The sequence below is a fragment of the Mobula birostris genome, chromosome 5, assembly GCF_030028105.1.
Source record: "Mobula birostris isolate sMobBir1 chromosome 5, sMobBir1.hap1, whole genome shotgun sequence".
Lineage (NCBI taxonomy): Eukaryota > Metazoa > Chordata > Chondrichthyes > Myliobatiformes > Myliobatidae > Mobula > Mobula birostris.
In genome coordinates, this window is record NC_092374.1 from 185,254,873 (window position 1) to 185,279,781 (window position 24,909).

At 45.7% G+C, this 24,909-nt stretch overlaps 1 protein-coding gene across 1 annotated transcript; it reads left to right on the forward strand.

Annotated features, from left to right (window-relative positions):
• Positions 1–24,492, forward strand: LOC140198438 (HEPACAM family member 2-like). Its single transcript, XM_072259528.1, has 4 exons — positions 1–103; positions 7,219–7,527; positions 15,029–15,289; positions 24,398–24,492. The coding sequence occupies exons 1-4, from the start codon at positions 1–3 to the stop codon at positions 24,490–24,492; spliced, it is 768 nt and encodes a 255-aa protein (XP_072115629.1).
• The last annotated feature ends 417 nt before the right edge of the window (positions 24,493–24,909 follow it).

Sequence of the window (24,909 nt, forward strand, 5' to 3'; positions counted from 1 at the left end):
ATGAACAGCATGTCCCGCATCTGCAAACCCTCTTCGAAGTCGTGGCTCGCTCTTTTCCTGCTGCTGCTGTGTGTGTGTATGTGTATTGCGTTCCCTTCTGGAGGTAGGAAAGCCGGAAGGGGGTCGCGGGCTGGTTGGGGTGGGGAGCATTAGGTCGGAGTAGGTGTGGGTTCCCCGCGACCCGCCGTAGCCGGTTGAATCACCTCTTGATCCTGACTCTGACGTTTATTGCCGAGACCTCAATGGTGGTGAAAGATGCAATATACCCGGTGTCAAAACTGTCCTGCCGAAGAGGTCTCGACCCGAAACATCGACTGCACTGTTTTCATAGATGCTGTCTGGCCTGTTGAGTTCCTCCAGCATTTTGTGTGAATGAACGAGTTTTGAGTATTATACTAAAACACTAAACTGCTCCGCACAATTAGACCAAGCGCGATTTTGTTGTTTGCCGCTGTACCTGGTGTAAAGAGGCCGTGACTTTATACGTTTAAAATCACGAATATAGGTTGGGTTGACTCGTTCTCTGATCTTGGTAACCCCTTGAATTGAATGAATTGCCAAGGTCTGAAAGCAACTCAGCCCACCCACCCGAGCTACATGTTTTCCCAGTTATTTCCATATGCTAAGATAGAAACTTTGCAAAAATAACGTTCTGGTTCGTGGTCAGTACGTTACATAGTGTGAACATTTAGTGAGGCTAAAGAAAACGAGACTTGCGTAATTGACTCACATGACTAGTTTAGGTGATATTCCCTTTAAGTAGTCCCTGCTTTCGCCTCGCTCAAAACTCTGCCTTTTGCACTGGCTGCACCAAGTTCCGGAGTGACCTTCCACAGCCTGAATGAACCAGTCCGTTTCGGACGTCTCGTCGCGCTGGGAGACCACCGAGTTTCCAGCAGACCAAAGGCCACCTTTCAGCAAATTAAAAGGCTGTGGAGAGTGCAGGCGAGGTTACAAAGAATGCTATGCAAACACGAGGAATTCTGCAGATGCTGGAAATTCAAGCACACACATCAAAGTTGCTGGTGAACGTAGCAGGCCAGGCAGCATCTCTAGGAAGAGGTGCAGTCGACGTTTCAGGCCGAGACCCTTCGTCAGGACTAACTGAAGGAAGAGCTAGTAAGAGATTTGAAAGTGGGAGGGGGAGATCCACAATAATAGGAGAAGACAGGAGGTGGAAGGATGGAACCAAGAGCTGGACAGGTGATTGGCAAAAGGGATATGAGAGGATCATGGGACAGGAGGCCCGGGGAGAAGGAAAAGGGGGAGGGGGGGGGAACCCAGAGGATGGGCAAAGGGTATAGTCAGAGGGAGAAAAAGGAGAGTGAGAGAAAGAATGTGTGTATATAAATAAATAACGGATGGGCTACGAGGGGGAGGTGGGGCATTAGCGGAAGTTAAAAAGTCAATGTTCATGCCATCAGGTTGGAGGCTACCCAGACAGAATATAAGGTGTTGTTCCTCCAACCTGAGCGTGGCTTCATCTTTCAGTAGAGGAGGCTGTGGATAGACATGTCAGAATGGGAATTGGATGTGGAATTAAAATATGTGGCCACTGGGAGATCCTGCTTTCTCTGGCGGACAGAGCATAGGTGTTCAGCAAAACGATCTCCTAGTCTGCGTCGGGTCTCGCCAATATATAGAAGGCCACATCTGGAGACAGGGTGAGAAGAGGTTGCAAAAATGCCATCCCCTTCTCGCAATTCCTCTGTCACCGCCACATCTGCTCTCAGGATGAGGCTTTTCATTCCAGGACGAGGGAGATGTCCTTTTTTAAAGAAAGGGGCTTCCCTTCCTCCACCATCAACTCTGCTCTCAAATGCATCTCCCCCATTTCACGCACATCTGCTCTCACTCCATCCTCTTTCCACCCCACTAGGAATAGGGTTCCCCTGGTCCTCACCTACCACCCCACCAGCCTCCGGGTCCAACATATTATTCTCCGTAACTTCCGCCACATCCAATGGGATCCCACCACTAAGCACATCTTTCCCTCCAACCCCCCCCCCCTGCTTTCCACAGGGATCGCTCCCTACGTGACTCCCTTGTCCATTTGTTCCCCCCATCCCTTCCCACTGATCTCCCTCCTAGCACTTACGTACTTATCCTTGAAAGCGGAACAAGTGCTACACATGCCCTTACACTTCCTTCCTTACCACCATTCAGGGCCCCAGACAGTCCTTCCAGGTGAGGTGACACTTCACCTGTGAGTTGACTGGGGTGATATACTGCGTCCGGTGCTCCCGATGTGGCCTTCTATATATTGGTGAGACCCGACGTCGACTGGGATATTGTTTTGCTGAACACCTACGCTCTGTCCGCCAGAGAAAGCAGGATCTCCCAGTGGCCACACATTTTAATTCCACATCCTATTCCCATTCTGATATGTCTATCCATGGCCTCCTCTACTGTCAAGATGAAGCCACACTCAGGTTGGAGGAACAACACATTATATTCCATCTGGGTAGCCTCCAACCTGATGGCATGAACATTGACTTCTCTAACTTCTGCTAATGCCCCACCTCCCCCTCGTACCCCATCCGTTATTTATTTATATACACATTCTTTCTCTCTCTCGCCTTTTCTCCCTCTGTCCCTCTGACTATACCCCTTGCCCATCCTCTGGGTTTTACCCCCCTCCCCCTTTTCATTCTCCCCGGACCTCCTGTCCCATGATCCCCTCGTATCCCTTTTGCCAATCACCTGTCCAGCTCTTGGCTCCATCCCTCCCCCTCCTGTCTTCTCCTATCATTTTGGATCTCCCCCTCCCCCTCCCACTTTCAAATCTCCTACTAGCTCTTCCTTCAGTTAGTCCTGACGAAGGGTCTCGGCCCAAAACGTCAACTGTACCTCTTCCTAGAAATGCTGCCTGTCCTGCTGTGTTCACCGGCAACTTTGAAAGAATGTTATGGCTGCAGTTTAGTGCCTAGGGAGTGAAATTTCAAGGCATATTGCAGAGTGGAGTATTGCATTGCCTGAATTGGTTAATTGAGAAGTCAGGGAGCTAAATGGGATGGTCTTGGCCTGGAACATTACTGTTTATTCCCCATCCAAAGAGATCCCAGCTTTCATCCTGTGTTCTAGGCTGGAGGCAGGGCAAAGTGAGGCAACACTGGCTAAGTGAGACATCAGACACTGAAACGCTGAAGGAACTTGCCTTTAAACCAAATTTTAAAGTGTAGAATCAAAATGTGAACTATCTTTGATAGAGATGAGCAGCTGCAGAGGTAAACATGCCTTGATGGGAGTTGTGTGCAAATCATCTTTCTTCCTCTCCATAGGTGCAGCAGGTTTCGCAAATGAAACAAAGTGCGGCGTTTTATTCTTTTTTTTTAAAAAAAAAAGCTATACCTTTTATTAAACTCAAAAGAGTGCTTTAAAAACCCTTTACATAATTACGTCATCGCGTCAGACCAGCCTCTTAAAGTAAAACCCCAACGCAATGTCGGTGGTTGTGAATTATGTACCTTTCCGCCAATTACTTAACCTGCAGTGTTGACTGATCTCCCGGGGTACTCCAGCATTTTGTGTATTCCTAGTAATCACAATGTAACTTTATTTATCGACCACTTTTCATACAAATAATGCAGTTCAAAGTGCTTTACAGTGGGATAAAGTACAAATATGAAAACCGGATAGGATCTCCCACCAGCAAAGCTGTGCTGACAATATCCAATGAACCCTCTGCCTTCCAAGTAGAGATTAACCCTGTCTCTCAAATTGTTTTTCCCAGTAACATCCATACACACAAGCCTGAGGATTCTCTCCTGAACACATCTGCAACATTTACTGTTCTCCAGTGTACTGGCACCTTCTCACCTGTGGCCAGTGGACGTTTAGAGATTTCTGTCACAGACACAGCAGTTTCCTTCCTAGCTCTTGTTAGGCCTTGGGATTTTATCCACCTTTAGGTCCATTAAACCATCTAATACATTCATCATTTTAAATGTTAACATACCGTAAAGTATCCCCATGCCATCTTTGAAACCTGCAAATAAAATATCTCCTTCATGAATATAAATGTGTAGTATTTATTCAAGACTTTGCCACGTCCTCTTGCTGAAACATCAATTGGCCCCTTGGTCCCTAACAAGCTCTGCTCTTTGTCTGGTTGCCCTCTTGCTCTCAATATCCTTATAAAATGTCTTGAGAATTTTGTTAATCTTGCCTGCAGATTTTATTTCATGGCCCCTGTATGTCCATCCAATTTTTGCAAATACCACCCACACCTACCCATTCGATATTGCCGAAGGACCTTTGCCATTTTCAGTGTTCCTTTCCTGATGAATGCTTCATTCAATCTTTATCAAACCCTCTTTAACCCTCTATCTCCAGTGTTTTCTGGATTATCTTTCACATTGACCCTCAACTCTCCCCATCTCACAGTGTTGGGTATACAATTGAAGTCAGAAGTTTACATACGCCTTAGCCAAATACATTTAAACTCAGTTTTTCACAATTCCTGACACTTAATCCTAGAAAACGTTCCTCGTCTTAGGTCAGTTAGGATCACTACTTTACTTTAAGAATGTGAAGTGTCAATAATAGTAGAGAGAATGATTTTTTTCAGTTTTATTTCTTTCATCACTTTCCCAGTGGATTAGAAGTTTACATACACTTTGTTAGTATTTGGTAGTATTGCCTTTAAATTGTTTAACTTGGGTCAAACATTTTGGGTAGCCTTCCACAAGCTTCTCACAGTAAGTTGCTGGAGTTTTGTTCCATTCCTCCAGACAGAACTGGTGTAACGGAGTCAGGTTCATAGGCCTCCTTGCTTGTACATGCTTTTTCAGTTCTGTCCACAAATTTTCTATCAGATTGAGGTCAGAAAATGCGGAAAGCAGAGGGAGGAAGGGAGGGAAAGATGTGCTTAGTGGTGGGATCCCGTTGGAGGTGGGGATCGCAGGTGCTTTCCGCAGGGATCGCTCCCTACGCGACACTCTTGTCCATTCGTCTCCCCCATCCCTCCCCACTGATCTCCCTCCTGGCACTTATCCTTGTAAGCAGAACAAGTGCTACACATGCCCTTACACTTCCTCCCTTACCACCATTCAGGGCCCCAAACAATCCTTCCAGGTGAGGCGACACTTCACCTGTGAGTTGGCTGGGGTGATATACTGCGTCCGGTGCTCCTGATGTGGCCTTCTATATATTGGCGAGACCCGATGCAGACTGGGAGACTGCTTTGCTGAACATCTACGCTCTGTCCGCCAGAGAAAGCAGGATCTCCCAGTGGCCACACATTTTAATTCCACATCCCATTCTGACATGTCTCTCCACGGCCTCCTCTACTGTAAAGATGAAGCCACACTCAAGTTGGAGGAACAACACCTTATATTCCGTCTGGGTAGCCTCCAACCTAATGGCATGAACATTGACTTCTCTAACTTCTGCTAATGCCCCACCTCCCCCTCGTACCCCATCTGTTATTTATTTTTATATACACATTCTTTCTCTCACTCTCCTTTTTCTCCCTCTGACTATACCCCTTGCCCATCCTCTGAGTTCCCCCCCCACTTGTCTTTCTCCCTGGGCCTCCTGTCCCATGATCCTCTCATATCCCCTTTGCCAATCACCTGTCCAGCTCTTGGCTCCATCCCTCCCCCTCCTGTCTTCTCCTATCATTGTGGAACTCCCCCTCCCCCTCCCACTTTCAAATCTCTTACTAACTCTTCCTTCAGTTAGTCCTGACGAAGGGTCTCGGCCTGAAACGTCGACTGTACCTCTTCCTAGAGACGCCGCTGGCCTGCTGCGTTCACCAGCAACTTTGATGTGTGTTGCTTGAATTTCCAGCATCTGCAGAATTCCTGTTGTTGACATAATTACGTCATCTAGTCAGACCAGCCTCTTAAAGTAAAACCTCAACTCAATGTCTGTGGTTGCGAATTATGTACATTTCCGCCAATTACTTAACCTGCAGTATTGACTAATCTCCCGGGATACTCCAACATTTTGTGTATTCCTAGTAGTCACAATGTAACTTTATTTATCGAGTACTTTTCATACAAATGATGCAGTTCAAAGTGCTTTACAGTGGGATAAAGTACAAATATGAAAATACAATAAAAACTAAAACAGGAAAATAAAAGACAGATGTTAATAAATCGGTTTTGATCTGGTGTTTAAAAGTGTTAGCTGAGGCTGCATCCCTTAATTGTTTTAGGTACTGAATTCCACAGTTTAGGAGCTTGGTTCTAAAATGTTGAACTGCCTATTAGCTTTTGTGGGAGATTATCTAAATTTAAGAACATAGGAGAGAGACTACAGCACACAATGTTGTACTGACCTTCTAACCTACTTCATGAGCAATCTACATCACCCATAACTCAGATAGGCACATGGATAATGTCCCTAGTGTATCAGTCTCTACACTGCCCTCAGCAATGCACTCCAGGAACTTAACACTCTTATTATTAATAATAATAATACTTCTGACATGTACTAAATTCATAAGAGTTTTCTCGACCTCCAGCAGGACCACAATCTTAGATGTGGTTTGGATGCTTGCGTGCCTCAATGACCCAGAAAGCTACGTTGGCTGGAGTCGGGGTCTTGTGCCTTGACTCTTGGTAGGGTCACCAATGCCGAACAGGTGAAAGGATAGAGGCCAGGCTAAGCGTGGTCTTACTGGTCCTCCAGGTTTGGAGGTTGTACTCAGGGTGAGTGACTGACTGGTAAAACAAAATTGTTACAGAAACAGCAATGAAGAATCCTCCATCTGTGTGCGATAGTGTTCCTGGGTCTCCACCAGGAACTCGCATGGCTGACAGTGAAGGCTGAGCGATTGACAAGTTGAAGGAATCCCTGGACACTGCTGGAGACGGAGGACCTTCATTGCTGCCCTAAACATCAGTGGTGTAACAGGCAGAAAGTAAGCAGTTGTACTTCAACCAACACACGTCAATAAACTAACTTTGGATTGCTGGACACTTGGCTCGTGTTAAACTTTGCACAGTGTCAATGAACAGCTGGGGATGAGGAAACGGGTTTTATGTGTACGAATTTTCTACACTCTACAATATTCTTTGGGTAAACGTCAGCTAGCGTAGGATGCGTGGCTTTGGGATTTTGTTAATCAGCAGGGATGATATAGGTCACAAGTTCTACCTGTTTAGTGATGTCAGGTGCACCAGTAGCCTGTAGTTTTCTCGTCTGCTTCACTTCCCTGTTAACACAGGTTCAGTGATTTTTTTTCTCTCTCTCTGTTGCCCTCACCAGCTGAATGGGAACGGATGAATGGAATGATTGGTTCATCCGTGTTACTGGATCCTAAAGTCAAAGCTGATCCCAGCAAGGAAGAAATTATTTGGACGTTCATCGCCAGGCATAGAAGCCCTCTCACCATTTTGCATCGCATCCCAGATTACCTGAAGTGGGCAGAGCCCAGCGTGCAGTTCAGGTCGCGTTTACAATTTATTCCATCTAACGGCTCTCTGATGATAAATGGATTAAAGGCCGGGGACCAAGGAGATTACAGCTTCACGGCAGCTGATCGTACACTAAAAATAATACAGCTTTTCCTCTTCTGTGAGTGTTTTCATTTGTTCGTAATGCAGTTTAAAAATGGCTCACTGCAGGTTCTGTAGTTAATAAAAATCCAAACAAAACCTGCAAACACTGGAAACCAGAAATAAACCAGAAGATGTTGGGGGGGGGGGGGGAGGGGATGAAATACTTCAGGGCAGGCCGCATCCCTGGGGAATGAAATATTAAATGTTCAAAAGACAGACCCTTATTGGCCCTGAATTTATTTTTAAGGTTTTGAGGACAGAGGGGAGTTAGGGGGTTTAGTTAGGTTTTAGGGACAGAATGTGGGGGAATTCGAGCTCAAGCAGGAGCCTAAGTCTACACCCGCGCATTTGAAGGCCAACAATGAGGAGGTGGGACGTCCATGGTTGGGTGTAGGTCTGGGGAATAGTGGATGAGCCTCCCCCCCCCCACAAGGCTGGCAAGTTGTTGGCCGGTTCCAGAGTTGGGGTTCCATGTGGTTGAGATGAACATGCTCTGATGACACCACTAGGTTCCTGAATTGGCAAGTTCAGAGCCTGAGGCCCAGAGTTCAATGATCAGGGTAGCCTGGGATTGATGCCGAGGATCAAGACCCAAGAGTTGAACTGGAATTCTGGGGAAGTCAAGGCCTGCTGGCCAGAGCTGAGTCTGCTGGGTAAGTGGAAGATTGGTATCTCCAAGTCCTCTGGAGGCCGATCCTGAGGGTAATGGTCTGTGTGAGCATGGTTGTGAGGGAGGACTGGGGATTATATTATTGCTTGTTCTGTGCTATTCTGACAAGCATTGTGGAAATGCTATGTTGATGCAGGAATGTGTGGCAATACTTACAGACTGCCTCTGGCACTCCCTCACGTGTATTGGTAATGCATGAGATGCATTTCACTCTGCTTGATGTAACTAAACTTGCTCCTCAAACTTTCCAACTTTTAGGGTGGTGGTGAAGATGGCGAAGGCAATGGGCAGAATGTTCTGATTGGGTGAAGTCATGTGGTCAGTGGGACCAGACTAAGCTATCATGCCAGTGCAGTTTGTTGCTTGTGTGGTTCTGCTACAGTGGGCTGTGCCCAGCAGGTGAGACAGTAGGCAGTGTGAAAGAGAAGAGTGTGGCAAGGGAAATGGCTCTTGCATTTGAACAAAGAGCACGTATTATCATAAAGGAGGCGAACTCAATATTGAGTTCTGTAGCCTGCAACATGCCCAGGCGGAGGATGTGGTGTTCCTCCAGCTTGTGTTGTCCCAAAGAAGAGGGCAGGAGGTCACCAACCGGGAGATGAGAAGGGGCATAGTGAATTACAAGTGTCAGAGTGTTGAAGCTCAGGGTCACTGCTATGGACTGATTCATAAAACCATCACATAGCCTGTGCTTGCTTCCTCCGGCTTGGGGGAGACCAGGTTATGATCTCCGAATGCAGTCTGGCGAATGGGAAGAAATGCAAGGTCAATGGCTGCTTCTGCTGAAGTTCTCAGTATCTGGGTGACGGGGTGGGAGGGGGGAAGGGGAGTGCCTGCAACGCCATGCCTGTGGGGCAGTGTTAGACAGGAATGAATGTGTGGCCAAGTGAGCGATTCCCTACAAAGTGCCAAGGATTGGAATTGGAGGGGGTAGAAAGAAAAGAGATGTGTCTAGTGTGGAATCTTATTGGATCTGCTGGGAATAGTGAAAAATGATCAGTTAACTGTAGGGGCTGGTGGGGTGAAAGTGAGTATCAGGATTCTGGATCTTTGCTCATCCCTCTTGACTGATAGTTCTTTTTTATATATAAATATTAGACTTATTTGTCACATGTACATCAAAATGGATGGTGAAATGAATCAATTGTGTCAAATTAAATCAGCAGGGATTACACTGGGCACCAACAAGTTTCGCTGCCCTGCTGGCCCACAACTCGCCCTGAACTGTATGTTTGGAGTGTGGGAGAAAACTGGAACTTGTGGGGGAAAAAAAACCCCTGCAGTCAGGAGGGGGCGGGGGGACGTAAAAACTCCTCCCAGAGAGCAATGTCAATTAAACTAATCTCACATCTCTCACGACGTTCTGCCGATTGCAATGCCATTGTGCCAGTCTTTTACCTTGCCTCTTACATTTTGACCATCCAAAGATGAGAACATAGAGCATAAAATAGTACAGCACAGTACAGGCCCTTTGGCTCACAATGTTGTGCTGACCCTCAAACCCTGCCTCCCATATAAGCCCCCGCCTTAAATTCCTCCATATACCTGTCTAGTAATCTCTTAAACTTCACTAGTGTATCTGCCTCCACCACTGACTCAGGCAGTGCATTCCATGCACCAACCACTCTCTGAGTAAAAAACCTTCCTCTGATATCCCCCTTAAACTTCCCACACCTTACCTTAAAGCCTTGTCCTCTTGTATTGAGCAGTGGTGCCCTGGGGAAGAGGCACTGGCTATCCACTCTATCTATTCCTCTTATTATCTTGTACACCTCTATCATGTCTCCTCTCATCCTCCTCCTCTCCAAAGAGTAAAGCCCTAGCTCCCTTAATCTCTGATCATAATCCATACTCTCTAAACCAGGCAGCATCCTGGTAAATCTCCTCTGTACCCTTTCCAATGCTTCCACATCCTTCCTATAGTGAGGTGACCAGAACTGGACACAGTACTCCAAGTGTGGCCTAACCAGAGTTTTATAGAGCTGTATCATTACATCGCGACTCTTAAACTCTATCCCTCAGTTTATGAAAGCTAACACCCCATAAGCTTGCTTAACTACCCTATCCACCTGTGAGGCAACTTTCAGGGATCTGTGGACATGTACCCCGAGATCCCTCTGCTCCTCCACACTACCAAGTATCCTACCATTTACTTTGTACTCTGCCTTGGAGTTTGTAAAGTGTACCACCTCACACTTCTCTGGGTTGAACTCCATCTGCCACTTCTCAGCCCACTTCTGCATCCTATCAATGTCTCTCTGCAATCTTTGACAATCCTCTACACTATCTACAACACCACCATCCTCTGTCGTCTGCAAACTTGCCAATCCACCCTTCTACCCCGACATCCAGGTTGTTAATAAAAATCACAAAAGGTAGAGGTTCCAGAACAGATCCTTGTGGGACACCACTAGTCACAATCCTCCAATCTGAATGTACTTCCTCCACCACCACCCTCTGCCTTCTGCAGGCAAGCCAATTCTGAATCCACCTGGGCAAACTTCCCTGGATCCCATGCCTTCTGACTTTCTGAATAAGCCTACCTTGTGGAACCTTGTCAAATGCCTTACTAAACTCCCTATAGATCACATCCACTGCACTACCCTCATCTATATGCCTGGTCACCACCTCAAAGAACTCTATCAGGCTTGTTAGACACGATCTGCCCTTCACAAAGCTATGCTGACTGTCCCTGATTAGACCATGATTCTCTAAATGCCTATAGATCCTATCTCTAAGAATCTTTTCCAACAGCTTTCCCACCACAGATGTAAGGCTCACTGGTCTATAGTTACCCGGACTGTCCCTACTACCTTTTTTGAACAGGGGGACAACATTCTCCTCCCTCCAATCCTCTGATACCATTCCTGTGGACAACGAGGACATAAAGATCCTAGCCAGAGGCTCAGCAATCTCTTCTCTCGCCTCATGGAGCAGCTTGGGGAATATTTGGTCAGGCCCCGGGTCTTATCTGTCCTAATGTATTTTAACAACTCCAACACGTCCTCTCCCTTAATATCAACATGCTCCAGAACGTCAACCTCACTCATATTATCCTCACCATCATCAAGTTCCCTCTCATTCGTGAATACCGAAGACAAGTATTCATTGAGGACCTCGCTCACTTCCACAGCCTCCAGGCACATCTTCCCACCTTTATCTCTAATCGGTCCTACCTTCACTCCTGTCATCCTTTTTTTTTCTTCACATAGTTGAAGAATGCCTTGGGGTTTTCCTTTACCCTACTCACCAAGGCCTTCGCATGCCCCCTTCTTGCTCTTCTCAGCCCCTTCTTAAGCTCCTTTCTTGTTTCCCTATATTCCTCAATAGCCCCATCTGATCCTTGCTTCCTAAGCCTCATGTATGCTGCCTTCTTCCTCCCGACTAGATTTTCCACCTCACTTGTCACCCATGGTTCCTTCACCCTACCATTCTTTATCTTCCTCACCGGGACAAATTTATCCCTAACATCCCGCAAGAGATCTCCAAACATCGACCACATGTCCAGAGTACATTTCCCTGCAAAAACATCATCCCAATTCGCTCCTGCAAGTTCTAGCCTTATAGCCTCATAATTTGCCTTTCCCCAATTAAAAATTTTCCTGTCCTCTCTGATTCTATCCTTTTCCATGATAATGCTAAAGGCCAGGGAGCAGTGGTCACTGTCCCCCAGATGCTCACCCACTGAGAGATCTGTGACCTAACCCAGTTCATTACCTAGTACTAGATCTAGTATGGCATCTCCCAGGTCGGCCTGTCCACATACTGTGACAGGAATCCGTGCTGGACACACTTAACAAACTCTGCCCCATCTAAATCCTTGGAACTAATCAGGTGCCAATCGATATTAGGGAAGTTAAAGTCACCCATGATAACAGCCCTGTTATTTTTGCACTTTTCCAAAATCTGCCTCCCAATCTGCTCTTCTGTATCTCTGCTGCTACCAGGGGGCCTATAGAATACCCCCAATAGAGTAACTGCTCCCTTCCTGTTCCTGACTTCCACCCATATTGACTCAAAAGAGGATCCTGCTACATTACCCACCCTTTCTGTAGCTGTAATAGTATCCCTGACCAGTAATGCCACCCCTCCATCCCTTTTTCCACCCCCTCTATCCCTTTTAAAGCACTGAAATCCAGGAATATTGAGAATCCATTCCTGCCTTGGTGCCAGCCAAGTCTCTGTAATGGCCACTACATCATAATTCCATGTATGTATCCAAACTCTCGTCTGAGATAGCTGTACTTGAGCATTCGTAGAATTCATTCAAGAAATAAAAAGCAGGATAGACAAAGGAGAATCTGTAGATGTTGTGCATTTGGATTTTGAGAAGGTGATTGGCAAGGTGCCACACATGCATCTGCTTAACATGAGCCTGTGGTATGACAGGAAATATTCTCGCACAGATGAAGCAGAGGCTGATTATCAGGAGGCAGAGAGTGGGAGTAAAGGGAACCTTTTCTGGCTGACTGCTAGTGACCAGTGGTGTTCCACAGTGGTCTGTGTTGGGCCAATTCTTCTACATTACATGCCAATGATTTGGACGATGGAATTGATGGCATTGTTGCAATATTAAGGTAGGTGGAGGGGCAGGAAGTTTTGAGGAAGTAGAGAGACTACAGAAGGATTTAGACAGATTAGGAGAATGGGCAAAGAAGTGCCTGATGGAATAGTGTCAGGAAGTGTATGGTCATGCACTTTGGTTGAAGAAATGAAAGGCTAGACTATTTTCCAAATGGAGAGAAAATAAAACAAACTGGGGCACCAAGAGACTTTGGAGTCCTTGTGCAGTACTCCCTAAAGGTTAATTTGCAGTTTGAGTCTGTGTTGAGGAAGGCAAACGCAATGTTAGCTTTCATTTCAAGAGGACTAGAAGATAAAAGCAGGGATGTAATATTGAGACTTTATGAAGCCCTGGTTAGGCCTCACTTGGAGTATTGTGAACATTTTAATGCCCTTTATCTTCGAAAGGATGTGCTGAAACTGGAGAGGGTTCAAACAATGTTCACAAAATGATTCCAGGGTTAAACGGCTTCTCATGAAGAGCGTTTGATGGCTCTAGGCCTGTATTCACTAGAATTTGGAAGAATGAGGGGTGATCTCATTGGAATGTAGCGAATGGTGAAAAGGCCTTGTGAGAGTGTATATGGAGAGGTTGTTTCCTATGGTGGGAGAGTCTAAGACCAGAGGAAACAATGGTAAAATAGAGGGGTATCCTTTCAGAATGGAGATGAGGAGGAATTTATTTTGCCAGAGGGTGGAATACTTTGCTACAGGCAGCTGTGGAGGCCAAGTATTTATGTATATCTAAAGTAGAGTTTGATAGATTTTTGATTGATCAGGTCTTGAAAGGATACTGAAGAGGTGGGGGGAAGGCAGGAGATTGGCGCTAATTTTATGGCCTAATTCTGCTCCTCCATCTTGTGGTCTTGTAATGGAACATGCCTTTCATACATCCAATTGGTGTCACATCTCCTCAAACATTATAGGTACCCACAGCTTATTATCAGTCTACGTGTTTCTCAAGCTATCAGCTTTACACTGTCAGTTCTGTTAGTTCTCACCGCTGTAGCAGGCTTAATTTAGTAGGTGGGTGGCAGGGCTCCTTCCCTCCGCTAGCCTGCAGGTCACCCTTGTGCAGGGTGTGGCACCTACTTGGCACCGTCACCCCAGATCAGGGTCGCGTGAAGCCACGGGAGCAGCTGGTGAATGGTCGTACAAGCAGACGCTGCATATCACAGGTCCTGGTTCTACGACCACTGACACCAGGCAGACAATCTCTGAAGAGTATTATAACTGGCTGGGGTCACCCATCTTGTAAAGACACCGCACAGAAGAAGACAGTGACAAACCACTTGTGTGGAAACTTACCAAGAATATTCATGGCTGTATCCGACACGGCACATAAAAACCAACTGAATGCAGTAGGATGCCCTGAGTACCTTTCAGAAACACTAACAAAAATAATAATTCTGATGAGGTTGAGGCCAGGCAAGAGCATTTTCACAGCAAAAAAAAGGGGAAAGAAAGAGTTTGTCATAAACTTATAAATGGGCTTCAGTGACTTTTAGAACATTGCACTCTAGGGTGGATATTGAGGCCTCCAACGTTGCAACCACCTTCAGTAATAAGGTTTCAACTAAGAACAAGATGGAGTCCTTGGTAATAATGTCAAACACCCACACTTGGGTGGATTATAGCAGTCCAGACCTTAAAGAACTTGAGCAAATTTTTCAACCATTACTTACCTTTGTAGAGAAGAGTGGGGACAGTCTGCTGTTTTCCTGTCCCTGTTCTTCTCTCTGCCTTGACACCACATTAACAGCCATCCGTCAATTCCTGTTTATACATGGCAGTTGCCACACACCACCTCACAGGTCTGACCATGAGCTCACTGGGTGTGAGTTTGTTGTGATGCACAGTTAATTTATTTTTTTATTTATTCATTTACAGGATGTGGGCGTCACTAGCTAAGCCAGCATTTATTGTCCATCCCTAGCTGCTCTTGAGAAGGTGGTGATGAGCTGCTGCTTTGAGCCACTGCAGTTCCTGAGGTGTAGGTACACCCAAGGTGCAGTTAGGGAGGGAATCCCATGATTTTGACCCAGTGACAATGAAGGAACAGCGATATTTTTACAAGTCAGGATGGTGAGTGACTTGGGGAATTTCCAAGAGGTGATGTTCCCAGGAATCTGCTGTTCTCGTCCGAGATGATGGTGGTTGTGGGTCTGCCTTGGGAACTTTGTTGTTGCAGAGTGTTGATCTTTCCAATGCATTTAGTGTGTTGCTGGGCGGTAAGTTTTCATTAGAATTGTTCACCATTCATTAACCACACTCTCCCCTTTAGGTCCTCTATCAGAAGATCTGATCGCCATCAATACCATCTTCATTGGTTCCACCATCCAGCTCACCTGTAAGGTTGATGGAGATCCTCTGGAGTATCAGTGGTGGAAAAATGGAGTCCAAGTCTCCCATAATGACCAGATGATAGATGGCAACAGGACTCTCCTGATCCAGAATGATGCATGGAATGAGAGAGCCACATACGTGTGTGTGGCAAGCAATCCAGTCAGCTCTGTCAGGAAGGATTACATCCTGACAAGACCTGGTGAGCTAAGTTTTCTGAGGGTAGCTTTTCATCACCATCTTCTGTTGGTGAGCTTTAGAAAATAATCTGTCAGCACTGCAGCCGAGATGGCCAAAGGCGGGCTGGAGTTCCAACCAATGATGTGACGTAGAAAGTCCATCAGCTCTTTGAGTAATCCAGCTACTTCACATATCTCTTCCCTTTCCCAACTGCCCAATCAATGATCTTTCCAGAGCCTATGGAAGCTAAGAGTGTGAGTGCGAAAAGAGCAGACTCTGGTAAAGCCAGTCTCTTTTCTGCAGCTCAGGCAAGAAGAGTGAGCATTGGGTCAGAGCCATATCTTTCAGGAGAAAGGATGAAAGGAGCAGATTCGGGCAAGGCCGGTGTTTTGGGGCTGTGCAGGTGTGGAAATTGGCATCAGAGGCCTGACCTCAGCTGCAAATAAAAGTAGTCTCAAGTGGAGTGGCCATTGATTGAGTGAACCAGTGGTAGAGAGGGAAGGCTTTGGCTTGACAGAATTCTGCATGAACAGGTAAATGTGCATTTAAGAAGAGGCAAGCCTTTTTTGGTGTGGAGTAGACAAAATGGAATGCTCCTGTCAGATGTGGGAATTCAGCATATCTAACTGTTTCCCTGATGACTGCATCCGCGAGAAGTGCACCCAATTTCAGCGCCTGACTGACCGGGTCAGAGATTTGGAGCTGGAGTTGGATGTACTCTGGATCATTCGGGAGGCCAGAGATATTATAGACGGGACTTCAGAAGAGGTGCTCATACCCAGAGTATAGACTTCGGACGGTAGATGTGTGCCCACTAGGAGAGGTAAGGAGATTAAGAAGTCAATGCTGAGTTCCTCTGTGGCCATTGCGCTCAGCAACAAGTATACCCTTTTGTGTACTGCTGGAGTGGGATGACCCATCAGATCACGGCAGCAGCTCTGGCTGGTTCTGAGCCTCGACAGGGGAGGGTGAAGTCAGGCAGTGTCATAGTTATAGGAGACTCGATAGTTAGAGGGACAGAGAGGAGATTCTGTAGCCACAGAAGAGACACCAGGAATGTGTGTTGCCTCCTGGTTCTCGGGTCCATGACGTATCAGAGCGGCTGCAGGACATTCTTAAGGGGGATTGGGTATAACCAGAGGTTGTGGTGCATATTGTCACCAATGACATAGGCAGAAAATGGGAAGACGTCCTGTGCAGTGAGTATATAGAGTTAAGAAAGCGGCTGAAGGCAATGACCTTCGAGGTTGTAATCTCCAGATTACTCCTTGTGCTGTGGGCTGGTGCAGAGGACACAGATTCAAGTTCTTGGATCATTGAAACCTTTTCTGGGGAAGGAGTGATCTATACAAGAGGGGTGAGTTGGACCTGAACTGGAGGGAAACCAATATCCTGGCTGGGAGGTTTGCTGATCTTACTATGGAGAGTTTAAACTAGTTTTGGAGCCCCAGATTAGTAAGGGAAGGATCAGATCAGAAGATAGATATCCAGAAAAGTATTGAAAAGCAAAATTGAAATAATAGGTATGATGGGCAGGATGTTTTGAAGTGTGTATATTTAAATACCAGGAGTATTATGGGTAAAGATAACCTTGGAGCATGAATCAGTACATGGGACTATGATGTTGTAGTCGTTACTGAAACTTCTTTGAGAGAGGGGCAGGAATAGGTGATTAATGTACCAGGTTTTCAAAATTTGAGAAAAGATAGAGGAGGTGAAAGAGGGAGTGGAGTTGCACAAGTGATCAGGGATTATCACAGATCCGGTCAGAGGAGAGATAATGGAGGGGTCAGATACTGAGTCTGTTGGGAGGAACTCGGGAATAGGAAGAGTGCAATGATGGGATTGTACTACAGACCCCTAATAGCTACCAGGACATTGAAGAACAGGTATGTAATCAGTTTAAGGAAATATTTAAAAATGATGGGGTTGTTTTCATCGGGATTTCAACTTCACTAATATACTGTAAATTAGGACTTTGGTGTAAGATGTTTAGATAGATCTGAATTTAAGTATATCCAGGAAGGTTTCTTAAATCAGGATGTGGATGGTCCAATGAGAGGAGGAACTGACCCCCTCCCATTCTTCTAAATTCCAGTGAGTACAAGCTTAAAGTTGCCAAATGCTCTTCATATGTTAACCCCTTCATTTCTGGAATCATCCTCATGAACCTTCTCTGGACTCTCTTCAATGACAACACATCATCTTTTCTGAAATTTGGGGCCCAAAACTGTTGACAATAGTGCAAGTGCAGTCTGACTGGTGTCTTATAAAGGCTTAGCATTAACTCTTTTTTTTTATATATATATTCTATTCCCCTTGAAATAAATGCCAGCATTGCTTTTGCTTTCTTTACCACAGACTCAGCCTATAAATGAACCTTTTGGAAGTTTTGCATGAGGACTCCTAAGTTCCTCTGCACCTCTTTTTGAACATTCTCCCCATTTAGCTAATAGTCCACATGATTGTTCCTGTTACCAAAATGCATGTTCATACATTTCCCAACACTGTATTCTATTTGCCACTGCTTTGCTCATACTTCGAATTTGTCTAAGACCTGCTACAATCGCATTACTTCCTCAGCACTACCTACCTCTCTACCCATCTTTGTATCATCAGCAAACTTTGCCACAGAGCCATTAACTCCATTATCTAAATCATGGACAAACAATATGGAAAGCAGCATTCCCAATACAGACCCCTGAGGAACACCGCGAGTCACCAGCAGCCAACCAGAAAGGGCTTCCTTTATTCCCACTCACTGCCTCCTGCCTGTCAGCCATTCCACTGTCCATGCCAGTGTCTTTCCTGTAATGCCATTGGATTTTATCTAGTTAAGTGGCCTCGTGTGGCACCTTATCAAATGCTTTCTGAAAATTGAAGTAAATGACATGCACTGCATCTCCTTTGTCCCGGCCTGCTTGTTACTACTTGAACTCTAACAGATTTGTCAACCAAGATTTCCTTTTACAGACACCATGTTGACTTTAACTTTATCACTGGTCTCCAAGTACCTCAAAACCTCATCCTTAATAGTAGACTCCAACACTTCCTAACCACTGAGATTAAGCTAACTGGCCTATAATTTCCTTTCTCTTGCTGTCCTCTCTTAAAGAGCAGAGTGACACTTGCAATCTTCCAGTCCTCTGGGACCATGCCGGAATCAAGTGATCCTGGAAAGGTCATGACCAATTTAGAAACATAGAAAACCTACAGCACAATACAGGCCCTTCAGCCCACGAAGCTGTGCCGAACATGTCCCTACCTTAGAACTACCTAGGCTTGTCCATAGTCCTCTATTTTTCTGAGCTCCATGTAGCCATCCAGGAGTCTCTTAAAAGACCCTATTGTTACTGCCTCTACCACCGCCGCCGGCAGCTCACTCCACACACTCACCACTCTCTGTGTTTTTAAAAAAACAAAATAACTTGCCTCTGACATCTCCTCTGTACCTACTGCCAAGAACCTTAAAACTATGCTCTCTGATGCTGGCCATTTCAGCCCTGGCGAAAAGCCTCTGACCATCCACATGATCAATGCCTCTCATCTTATACACAAGATAACTGCATCATCTTATGCGGTCCTTAACTTTCTTTGTCAGCCACAGTTGCCTACCCCTGCCATTTGAGAACTTCTTCCACTATGGAACATGTCTATCCTGCAGCTTGTGTACTATTGCCTAGGTGCTGTGAAATGCAATGTTTCCATATGATATCCCTCATCAGATCTGTGCCAGCTCACAGGACAACCCCACGTCCCTGCTAATTTTCCCCTCTAATCTATTCTTCCACCATTTTCCATCCACCCTAGAAGTAATTTACAGTCATCATTTTGCATCCCAACCATTTCACTTATGGAATGTGGGAGGAAACTGCATTACTGAGGAAAAGCTGCACAGTCCCAGGAAGAGTATGCAAACTCCACACAACAGCCCGGGGCCAGGATTGAACCAAAGTTATTGAACTATGAGGAAGCAACGCATTTAGCATAGCATACATTTAGGGCAGGGGTCCCCAGCCTTTTTTGCACTGCGGACTGGTTTAATATTGACAATATTCTTGCAGACCAGCCGACCCGGAGGGGTGGGGGGGGGGTAGGGTTGCCAATGGACAAGAGTAGCAGTCAAATATGTTGTGTTTACCCCGAGAAAGACTGCAATAACCATGAAGCCTTGTGCGGGCACCAGTGCGCATGCGTGTACGGGCAGTTTTTTTTCTACAAATCGTTTTTGGCAATTCTGTTCGGGTGGGGGGGGGGTGTTAATCACGACTGGAATATCGGTGATAAGTGGCTAGTACACTCAATTTCATTTCTAAAAGGAGTTATCTAATGAATTTAATATTAAACACACCGCATATTTTCCTCGCATGGATATAGTGATAAGTCAATTATCGGGGAGGACGGGAGATTGAAGTAAGTGTTGAACGAACTTCCATTAGAAGTGGTAGAGGCAGGTTCAATATTATCATTTAAAGAAAAATTGGATAGCTATATGGACAGGAAAGGAATGGAGGGTTATGGGCTGAATACAGGTCAGTGGGACTACGTGAGAGTAGTGTTCGGCACGGACTAGAAGGGCCGAGATCGCCTGTTTCCGTGCTGGAATTGTTATATGGTTATATAAGTAAGTCTATAGCATCATAACATTTTAAGTAATGTTTGGATATTAAACACACAGCACAAATTTTCCCCGTATGAACTTATAAAATAATTGCAACACACCAATATCACTGAATCGGTGGGAGCCCTGGGCTTGTTTCCCTGCAATAAGACAGTCCTATCGAGGGATGACAGGAGACAGCGATACTCGAAGGGGGTTCCTTATGTCCAGTCTATTCTGCAATTTAGTTTTTGTTGCATTCATTGCAGAAAATCCTGCTTCGCAGAGATATGTTGAAAATGGAAGCAACATTTTCAGTGCTTTCGTGGCTATCTCAGGATATTCAGACTTGACTTTGATCCAGAATGCTGGCAGAGATATCATGTCAAACATACTTTTCAGCCCGCTGTCATTTGCAAGCTCGAGGAGTTGATCTTCTTCCTTCTTCCTGCGCTGACATGGATGACGCACGCGTAATGACCTCGCGTGCGTTCATGCTCAACAGTGCGTGACAGGGAATGAGGAATGGTGCAGCTGACTCATATCGCCAAAACATATTGTTTCCTCGTGGCCCGGTAGCACATACTTTGCGGCCTGGTACCAGTCCGCGGCCCAGTGGTTGGGGACCACTGATTTTGGGGGTCTGTAGTAGAATCCAAGGTTGTCAAGCCGAGGAGTGGTATTGGGGACAATCTCCCACTACCTAAAAGTGCCCCTCGTGGCATGCGTCTCAAATAGCCTCTGACAACCAAGTCCAACTCCTGTCCTTCTCGTGTGGCTTAGACTCTAAGCCCGGTGGAACAGTTTCTACTGACAGGAGAAGGGGTGAAGGTGGATCTTGGCACCTTAAAACCAGTGCTTCGGGTAGATGGAGCTCATCAGCCTGGGAAGGTAGTCCATCTAAGAGAGGGAAAACTGATTTCAAACCTCCGCTGCCCTGCGGCCATACCCACTCATGGGAAAGGCTTCGAGAGTAAACCCTGTGGACAAATCCGGAGCTGGAGTCCCTACGGCAGTCAGCCGTTGCCTTCAACCTCATTCTGGCAACTCCTGCGACAACACTGGTGCCAAGCTGTATCGGCCCTTGCCCTTCCCTTGGACAACATTGGTGGTGTGGACAGGGCAGACTTGCTGCATAGGCAACTGCCGGTCTTCAATACAACTTTGCCCAGTCCTGCACCCTGGAGAGGTCACTTCCAGGTGCAGATCCATGGTCTCGCGAGATTAACAGATGCCATCCTCATCATCAGTACAATCCCATCAGTGTGATTGCACCCTTCCCATTTCTAAGTTTGCTTTTATTCAATTTGGGGTGATTAAATTGGCGTGCGATTTTCAATGTCTTGCAGTGTCCTGTTGTCTTTGTGGGTTATTGCTTCATCGGGACAGCGGGGCTGTCTGATTGGTCCTGAATTCTTGTGTGTTCCAGGCTGTATTTCAGGGAGGCATGCCAACCCCTCTTTGTGGATCCTTGTCTGGTGAAACTCTGACCTCTGGCATGCTGGCCTTGAGCAGTGAGGCAGAGTATAATAGATGGAACGTTGTTGTACAGAACACTAGTGAGGCTGCACTTGCAGTGTATGATGAGGGCATTAGACAGGAACAGTGATGTCCATTATTAATGACCCATCTCCCCACCCCCCACCCACCCAGGACATGCCCTCTTCTAATTGTTACTGTCAGGAAGGAGGTACGGAAGCCTGAAGACACACACTCAGCAATTCAGGAAGAGCTTCTTCCCCTCTGCCATACAATTCCTAAATGGACATTGAACCTATGAACACTACCTCACTTTTTTCTTTTTAAATTTATTGGTTAATATTATTTATTTTTCCACTATTTTAATCTATTCCATATATACTTCCTGTAATTGATTTACTTGTTTATTTTTTTCTTTATATTATATTGCACTGTACTGCTGCTGTTAAGTTAACCAATTTCACAACCCATGCCAGTAATAACAAACCTGATTCTGATTCTAATTGGGATCACCTTTTCTCTGGCAAGTCCATATCAGACATGTGGAGGGTGTTTAAAGATCAATTGCTGAGAGTACAGGAAAAGTGAGTTCCTGTTAAAAGGAAGGACGTGGATGGAAAGATAAGAGAAACTCGGATATCCAGAGAGGTGATGAATTTATTCAAGGAGTAAAAGGAAAATTATGTAAAGCTTCAGAAGTTAATATCAAACAAACATGAGAATTATAAACAATCCAGAAAAGAACTAAAGAAGGGAATTAGCAAAGCCGGGAGGGCCATGGAAACTCCTTGACAAGTAGGATTGAGGTGAACCCCAAGGCATTCTATACATACATCAGAGTAAAAAAGGATAACTATGGAAAGGGGATGGGATCACTCAAGATTAAAGGGGGGAAACATTTGCTTGGATACAGCGAACGAGCACATAAGTATGTCAGGGTGTTTGGAAATCAAGGGGGAGGAAGTGTTAGGTGTCCAAGTGAGCATGAAGGTGGACCTGATGGGATTTACTCAGGTTATTGACGGTCTTTGATCAGTATCTGTGTGTTCTGTCTAGCCACGGTCGAGGTCCTGGAGGACTAGCGAGTGGCTAATATTGTACCTCTATTTAAGAAGGGAAAATGCTGAGAATAATAAACCGGTGTGTCTCACGTCAGTTATAAGGAAATTGCTGGAGAAAATTCTTAGGCGGCAGATATACGAGCATTTGGAAAACCACAGCCTAATTAGGGAGAACCAGCACAGCTTTGTGTGGGGCAAGTTGTGCCTTACCAACGATTGAGTTTTTTTGACAAGGAGTTCGAAGGTTGGGCAGTAGATGTCTAAATGGATTTTAGTAAGGCATTTTACAAAGTCTCTCATGGGAAGCTAATCCAGAAGATCAAGATGCATGGGGTCTGCAGCAAATAGACTGTTTGGATTCAGAACTAGCTTAGAAGACAGAAGGTAGTGATTGAAGGAACTTGTTTGAGCTGGAGGCCTGTAATTAGTGGAATTCCACAGGGATCTGTGCTGGGACCTCTGCTGTTTGTAATGTATATAAATGACCTGGATGAAAATATAGATGGATGGTTTAGTAAATTTCTGGATGATACCAAAACCGGAGTTGTGGACAGTGTAGAAGGCTGGGAAAGAATACAGCACAACTGAGATCAGTTGCAGAGGTGGGCTGAGAAATGGCAGATGGAGTTTAACCCAGATAAGTGTGAGGTGTTACAGCTCGGTACCAGAATGCTGCCTGGTTTAGAGAGCATATGCTATCATGAGAGGCTGGGTAAACCTAGGTTGCTTCCTCTGGAGTGCTGGAAGCTGAGGGTAGATCTGGAGGTTCACAAGATTCTGAGAGGCATAGGTAGTCCTGGATGCCTGATATGGTGAGAGGGGCAAATAAATTAAAGGCCTTTAGGAGAGGTTTGGATAGACACATGGATATAAGGAGGATGTCAGGGTGGCGGGGGGGGGGTGGTGTTGAATTGGTGTTTGGGTGTTTTGGATTTTCTTTTTGCTGGTTCAGTACAACTCTTCTATCTATGGAGATACTTCTGCAGCTTCCTGGTGAGTACGACATTAAATCAGCCTCCACTACAACTCTCTCAAAGCAATCCAAACCCAAAATCCCATTACAGACTGAGTTTGGTTATTACGTGTCTCGGTCATTAATAAAGAATGATCAGAATCAGATGTATTATCTTTGTCTATCGTGAAATTCATTGCTTTGTGGTAGCAGTACAATGCAAGCCATAATAAAAGGTAAGTTATGGGAAGAATTTTTAAGAAGTAGTGGCAAAAGAGAGGGAAGTGGTGAGATGGTGTCCGTGGGTTGTCAGACCATTCGGAAACCTGATGCTGGAGGGGAAGAAGCTGTTCTTAAACGTTGATTGTGTCTTCAGACTGCAAAATCACCTGGCAGAAGTGAGAAGAGGACATGTCCCGAGGCAAAGCATCCTTAATGACGACTGTCACTTTCCTGAGGCACCGCCTCTCGACTGGTGGGTAGGTTTGTGCCCACGATGGAGCTGGTTGAGTCTGCAAACCTGCAAGTTCCCACCCCCCCATCCTGTGCATCCAGTCAAATGCTCTCCACAGTACATCTGTAATATACCATGTCTTCGTGAATGGATCAGCCTGTTGGGCCCAGGATAGATCTTTCAGAGTTGTTGACACCCCGGCCTCCCCAGTGGCCAGTATATCGGCAATCGGGCAGAGATGGTTTGATATGGATCAGGGTGATGTTGCTTCTGATCCCATGCTGTGATCACATTGAGACAGTGAGGTGTGGCAGTACAGGGTGTCCCCCAGAAGCTGTCCCCTTCTAATGATGGGCTGGCCGTTCTGATGTTGATGACAGTGCACCAGGCTGCGACTGTTGAAACTAGATCCTTTGGGTTTAGAAAGTTGGTATGCCAACTGCACCCTCTGCTGTGACTGTCCTGCATTGCAAATTGTGATGCAGCTCTGTAACATTCCATTGGACGTGTCACCCTGTCAGATGTGTGTCAATGTGTGAACTCGGTGTCAGCTTACTGAGCTGTTTCACTCTGTACACTTACAGATGCGGGATATAGCAGCAGCCTTGTAATCTTGAACAAAAAATTCACAGTGATCGGATGTGGACTAGTCTGGTGTGTGATGTCCTTTGGAACGTAGAAGTAAGTAACAAGATTACCAACAATTCCATCACTTTCTGGAGAATTGGGTTACAGTGAAAACTTCCCATCCTGTGTCTCACTGGTACTTCAATTACCGGAAGTGTCGGGAAAACTCCAACACGTACCCCGTCTGTCCCTGACTGGTTACTGCCAATCCTGAACAGTTTTGGCCCGGATTTTATCGGGTTCTGCCATGAGCTCTCAAATACGGAAGTTTAGAAAAGACCAAGGTAACATGTCTGAACGACTGCTGTCCTGTCACACTACCTCAATAATAAGCTGATGCTTTGCTAGGCTGGTTAAGGACTACATCTGCAGCTTGCTACGATCTACAGTGGATCCTCTACAGTTTGCCTACCGACACAATAGCCACATCTCTACACACTGTCCTTGTACACCTGGAGAAGAGGATGCT

Excerpts from the sequence above, each read along its gene's own strand:
- LOC140198438 (XM_072259528.1), top strand. The coding sequence starts at position 1 with ATGAACAGCATGTCCCGCATCTGCAAACCCTCTTCGAAGTCGTGGCTC. Across the intron at positions 104-7,218 it reads TATTGCGTTCCCTTCTGGAG|CTGAATGGGAACGGATGAAT; the intron begins GTAGGAAAGCCG and ends TGCCCTCACCAG. Across the intron at positions 7,528-15,028 it reads AATACAGCTTTTCCTCTTCT|GTCCTCTATCAGAAGATCTG; the intron begins GTGAGTGTTTTC and ends TCTCCCCTTTAG.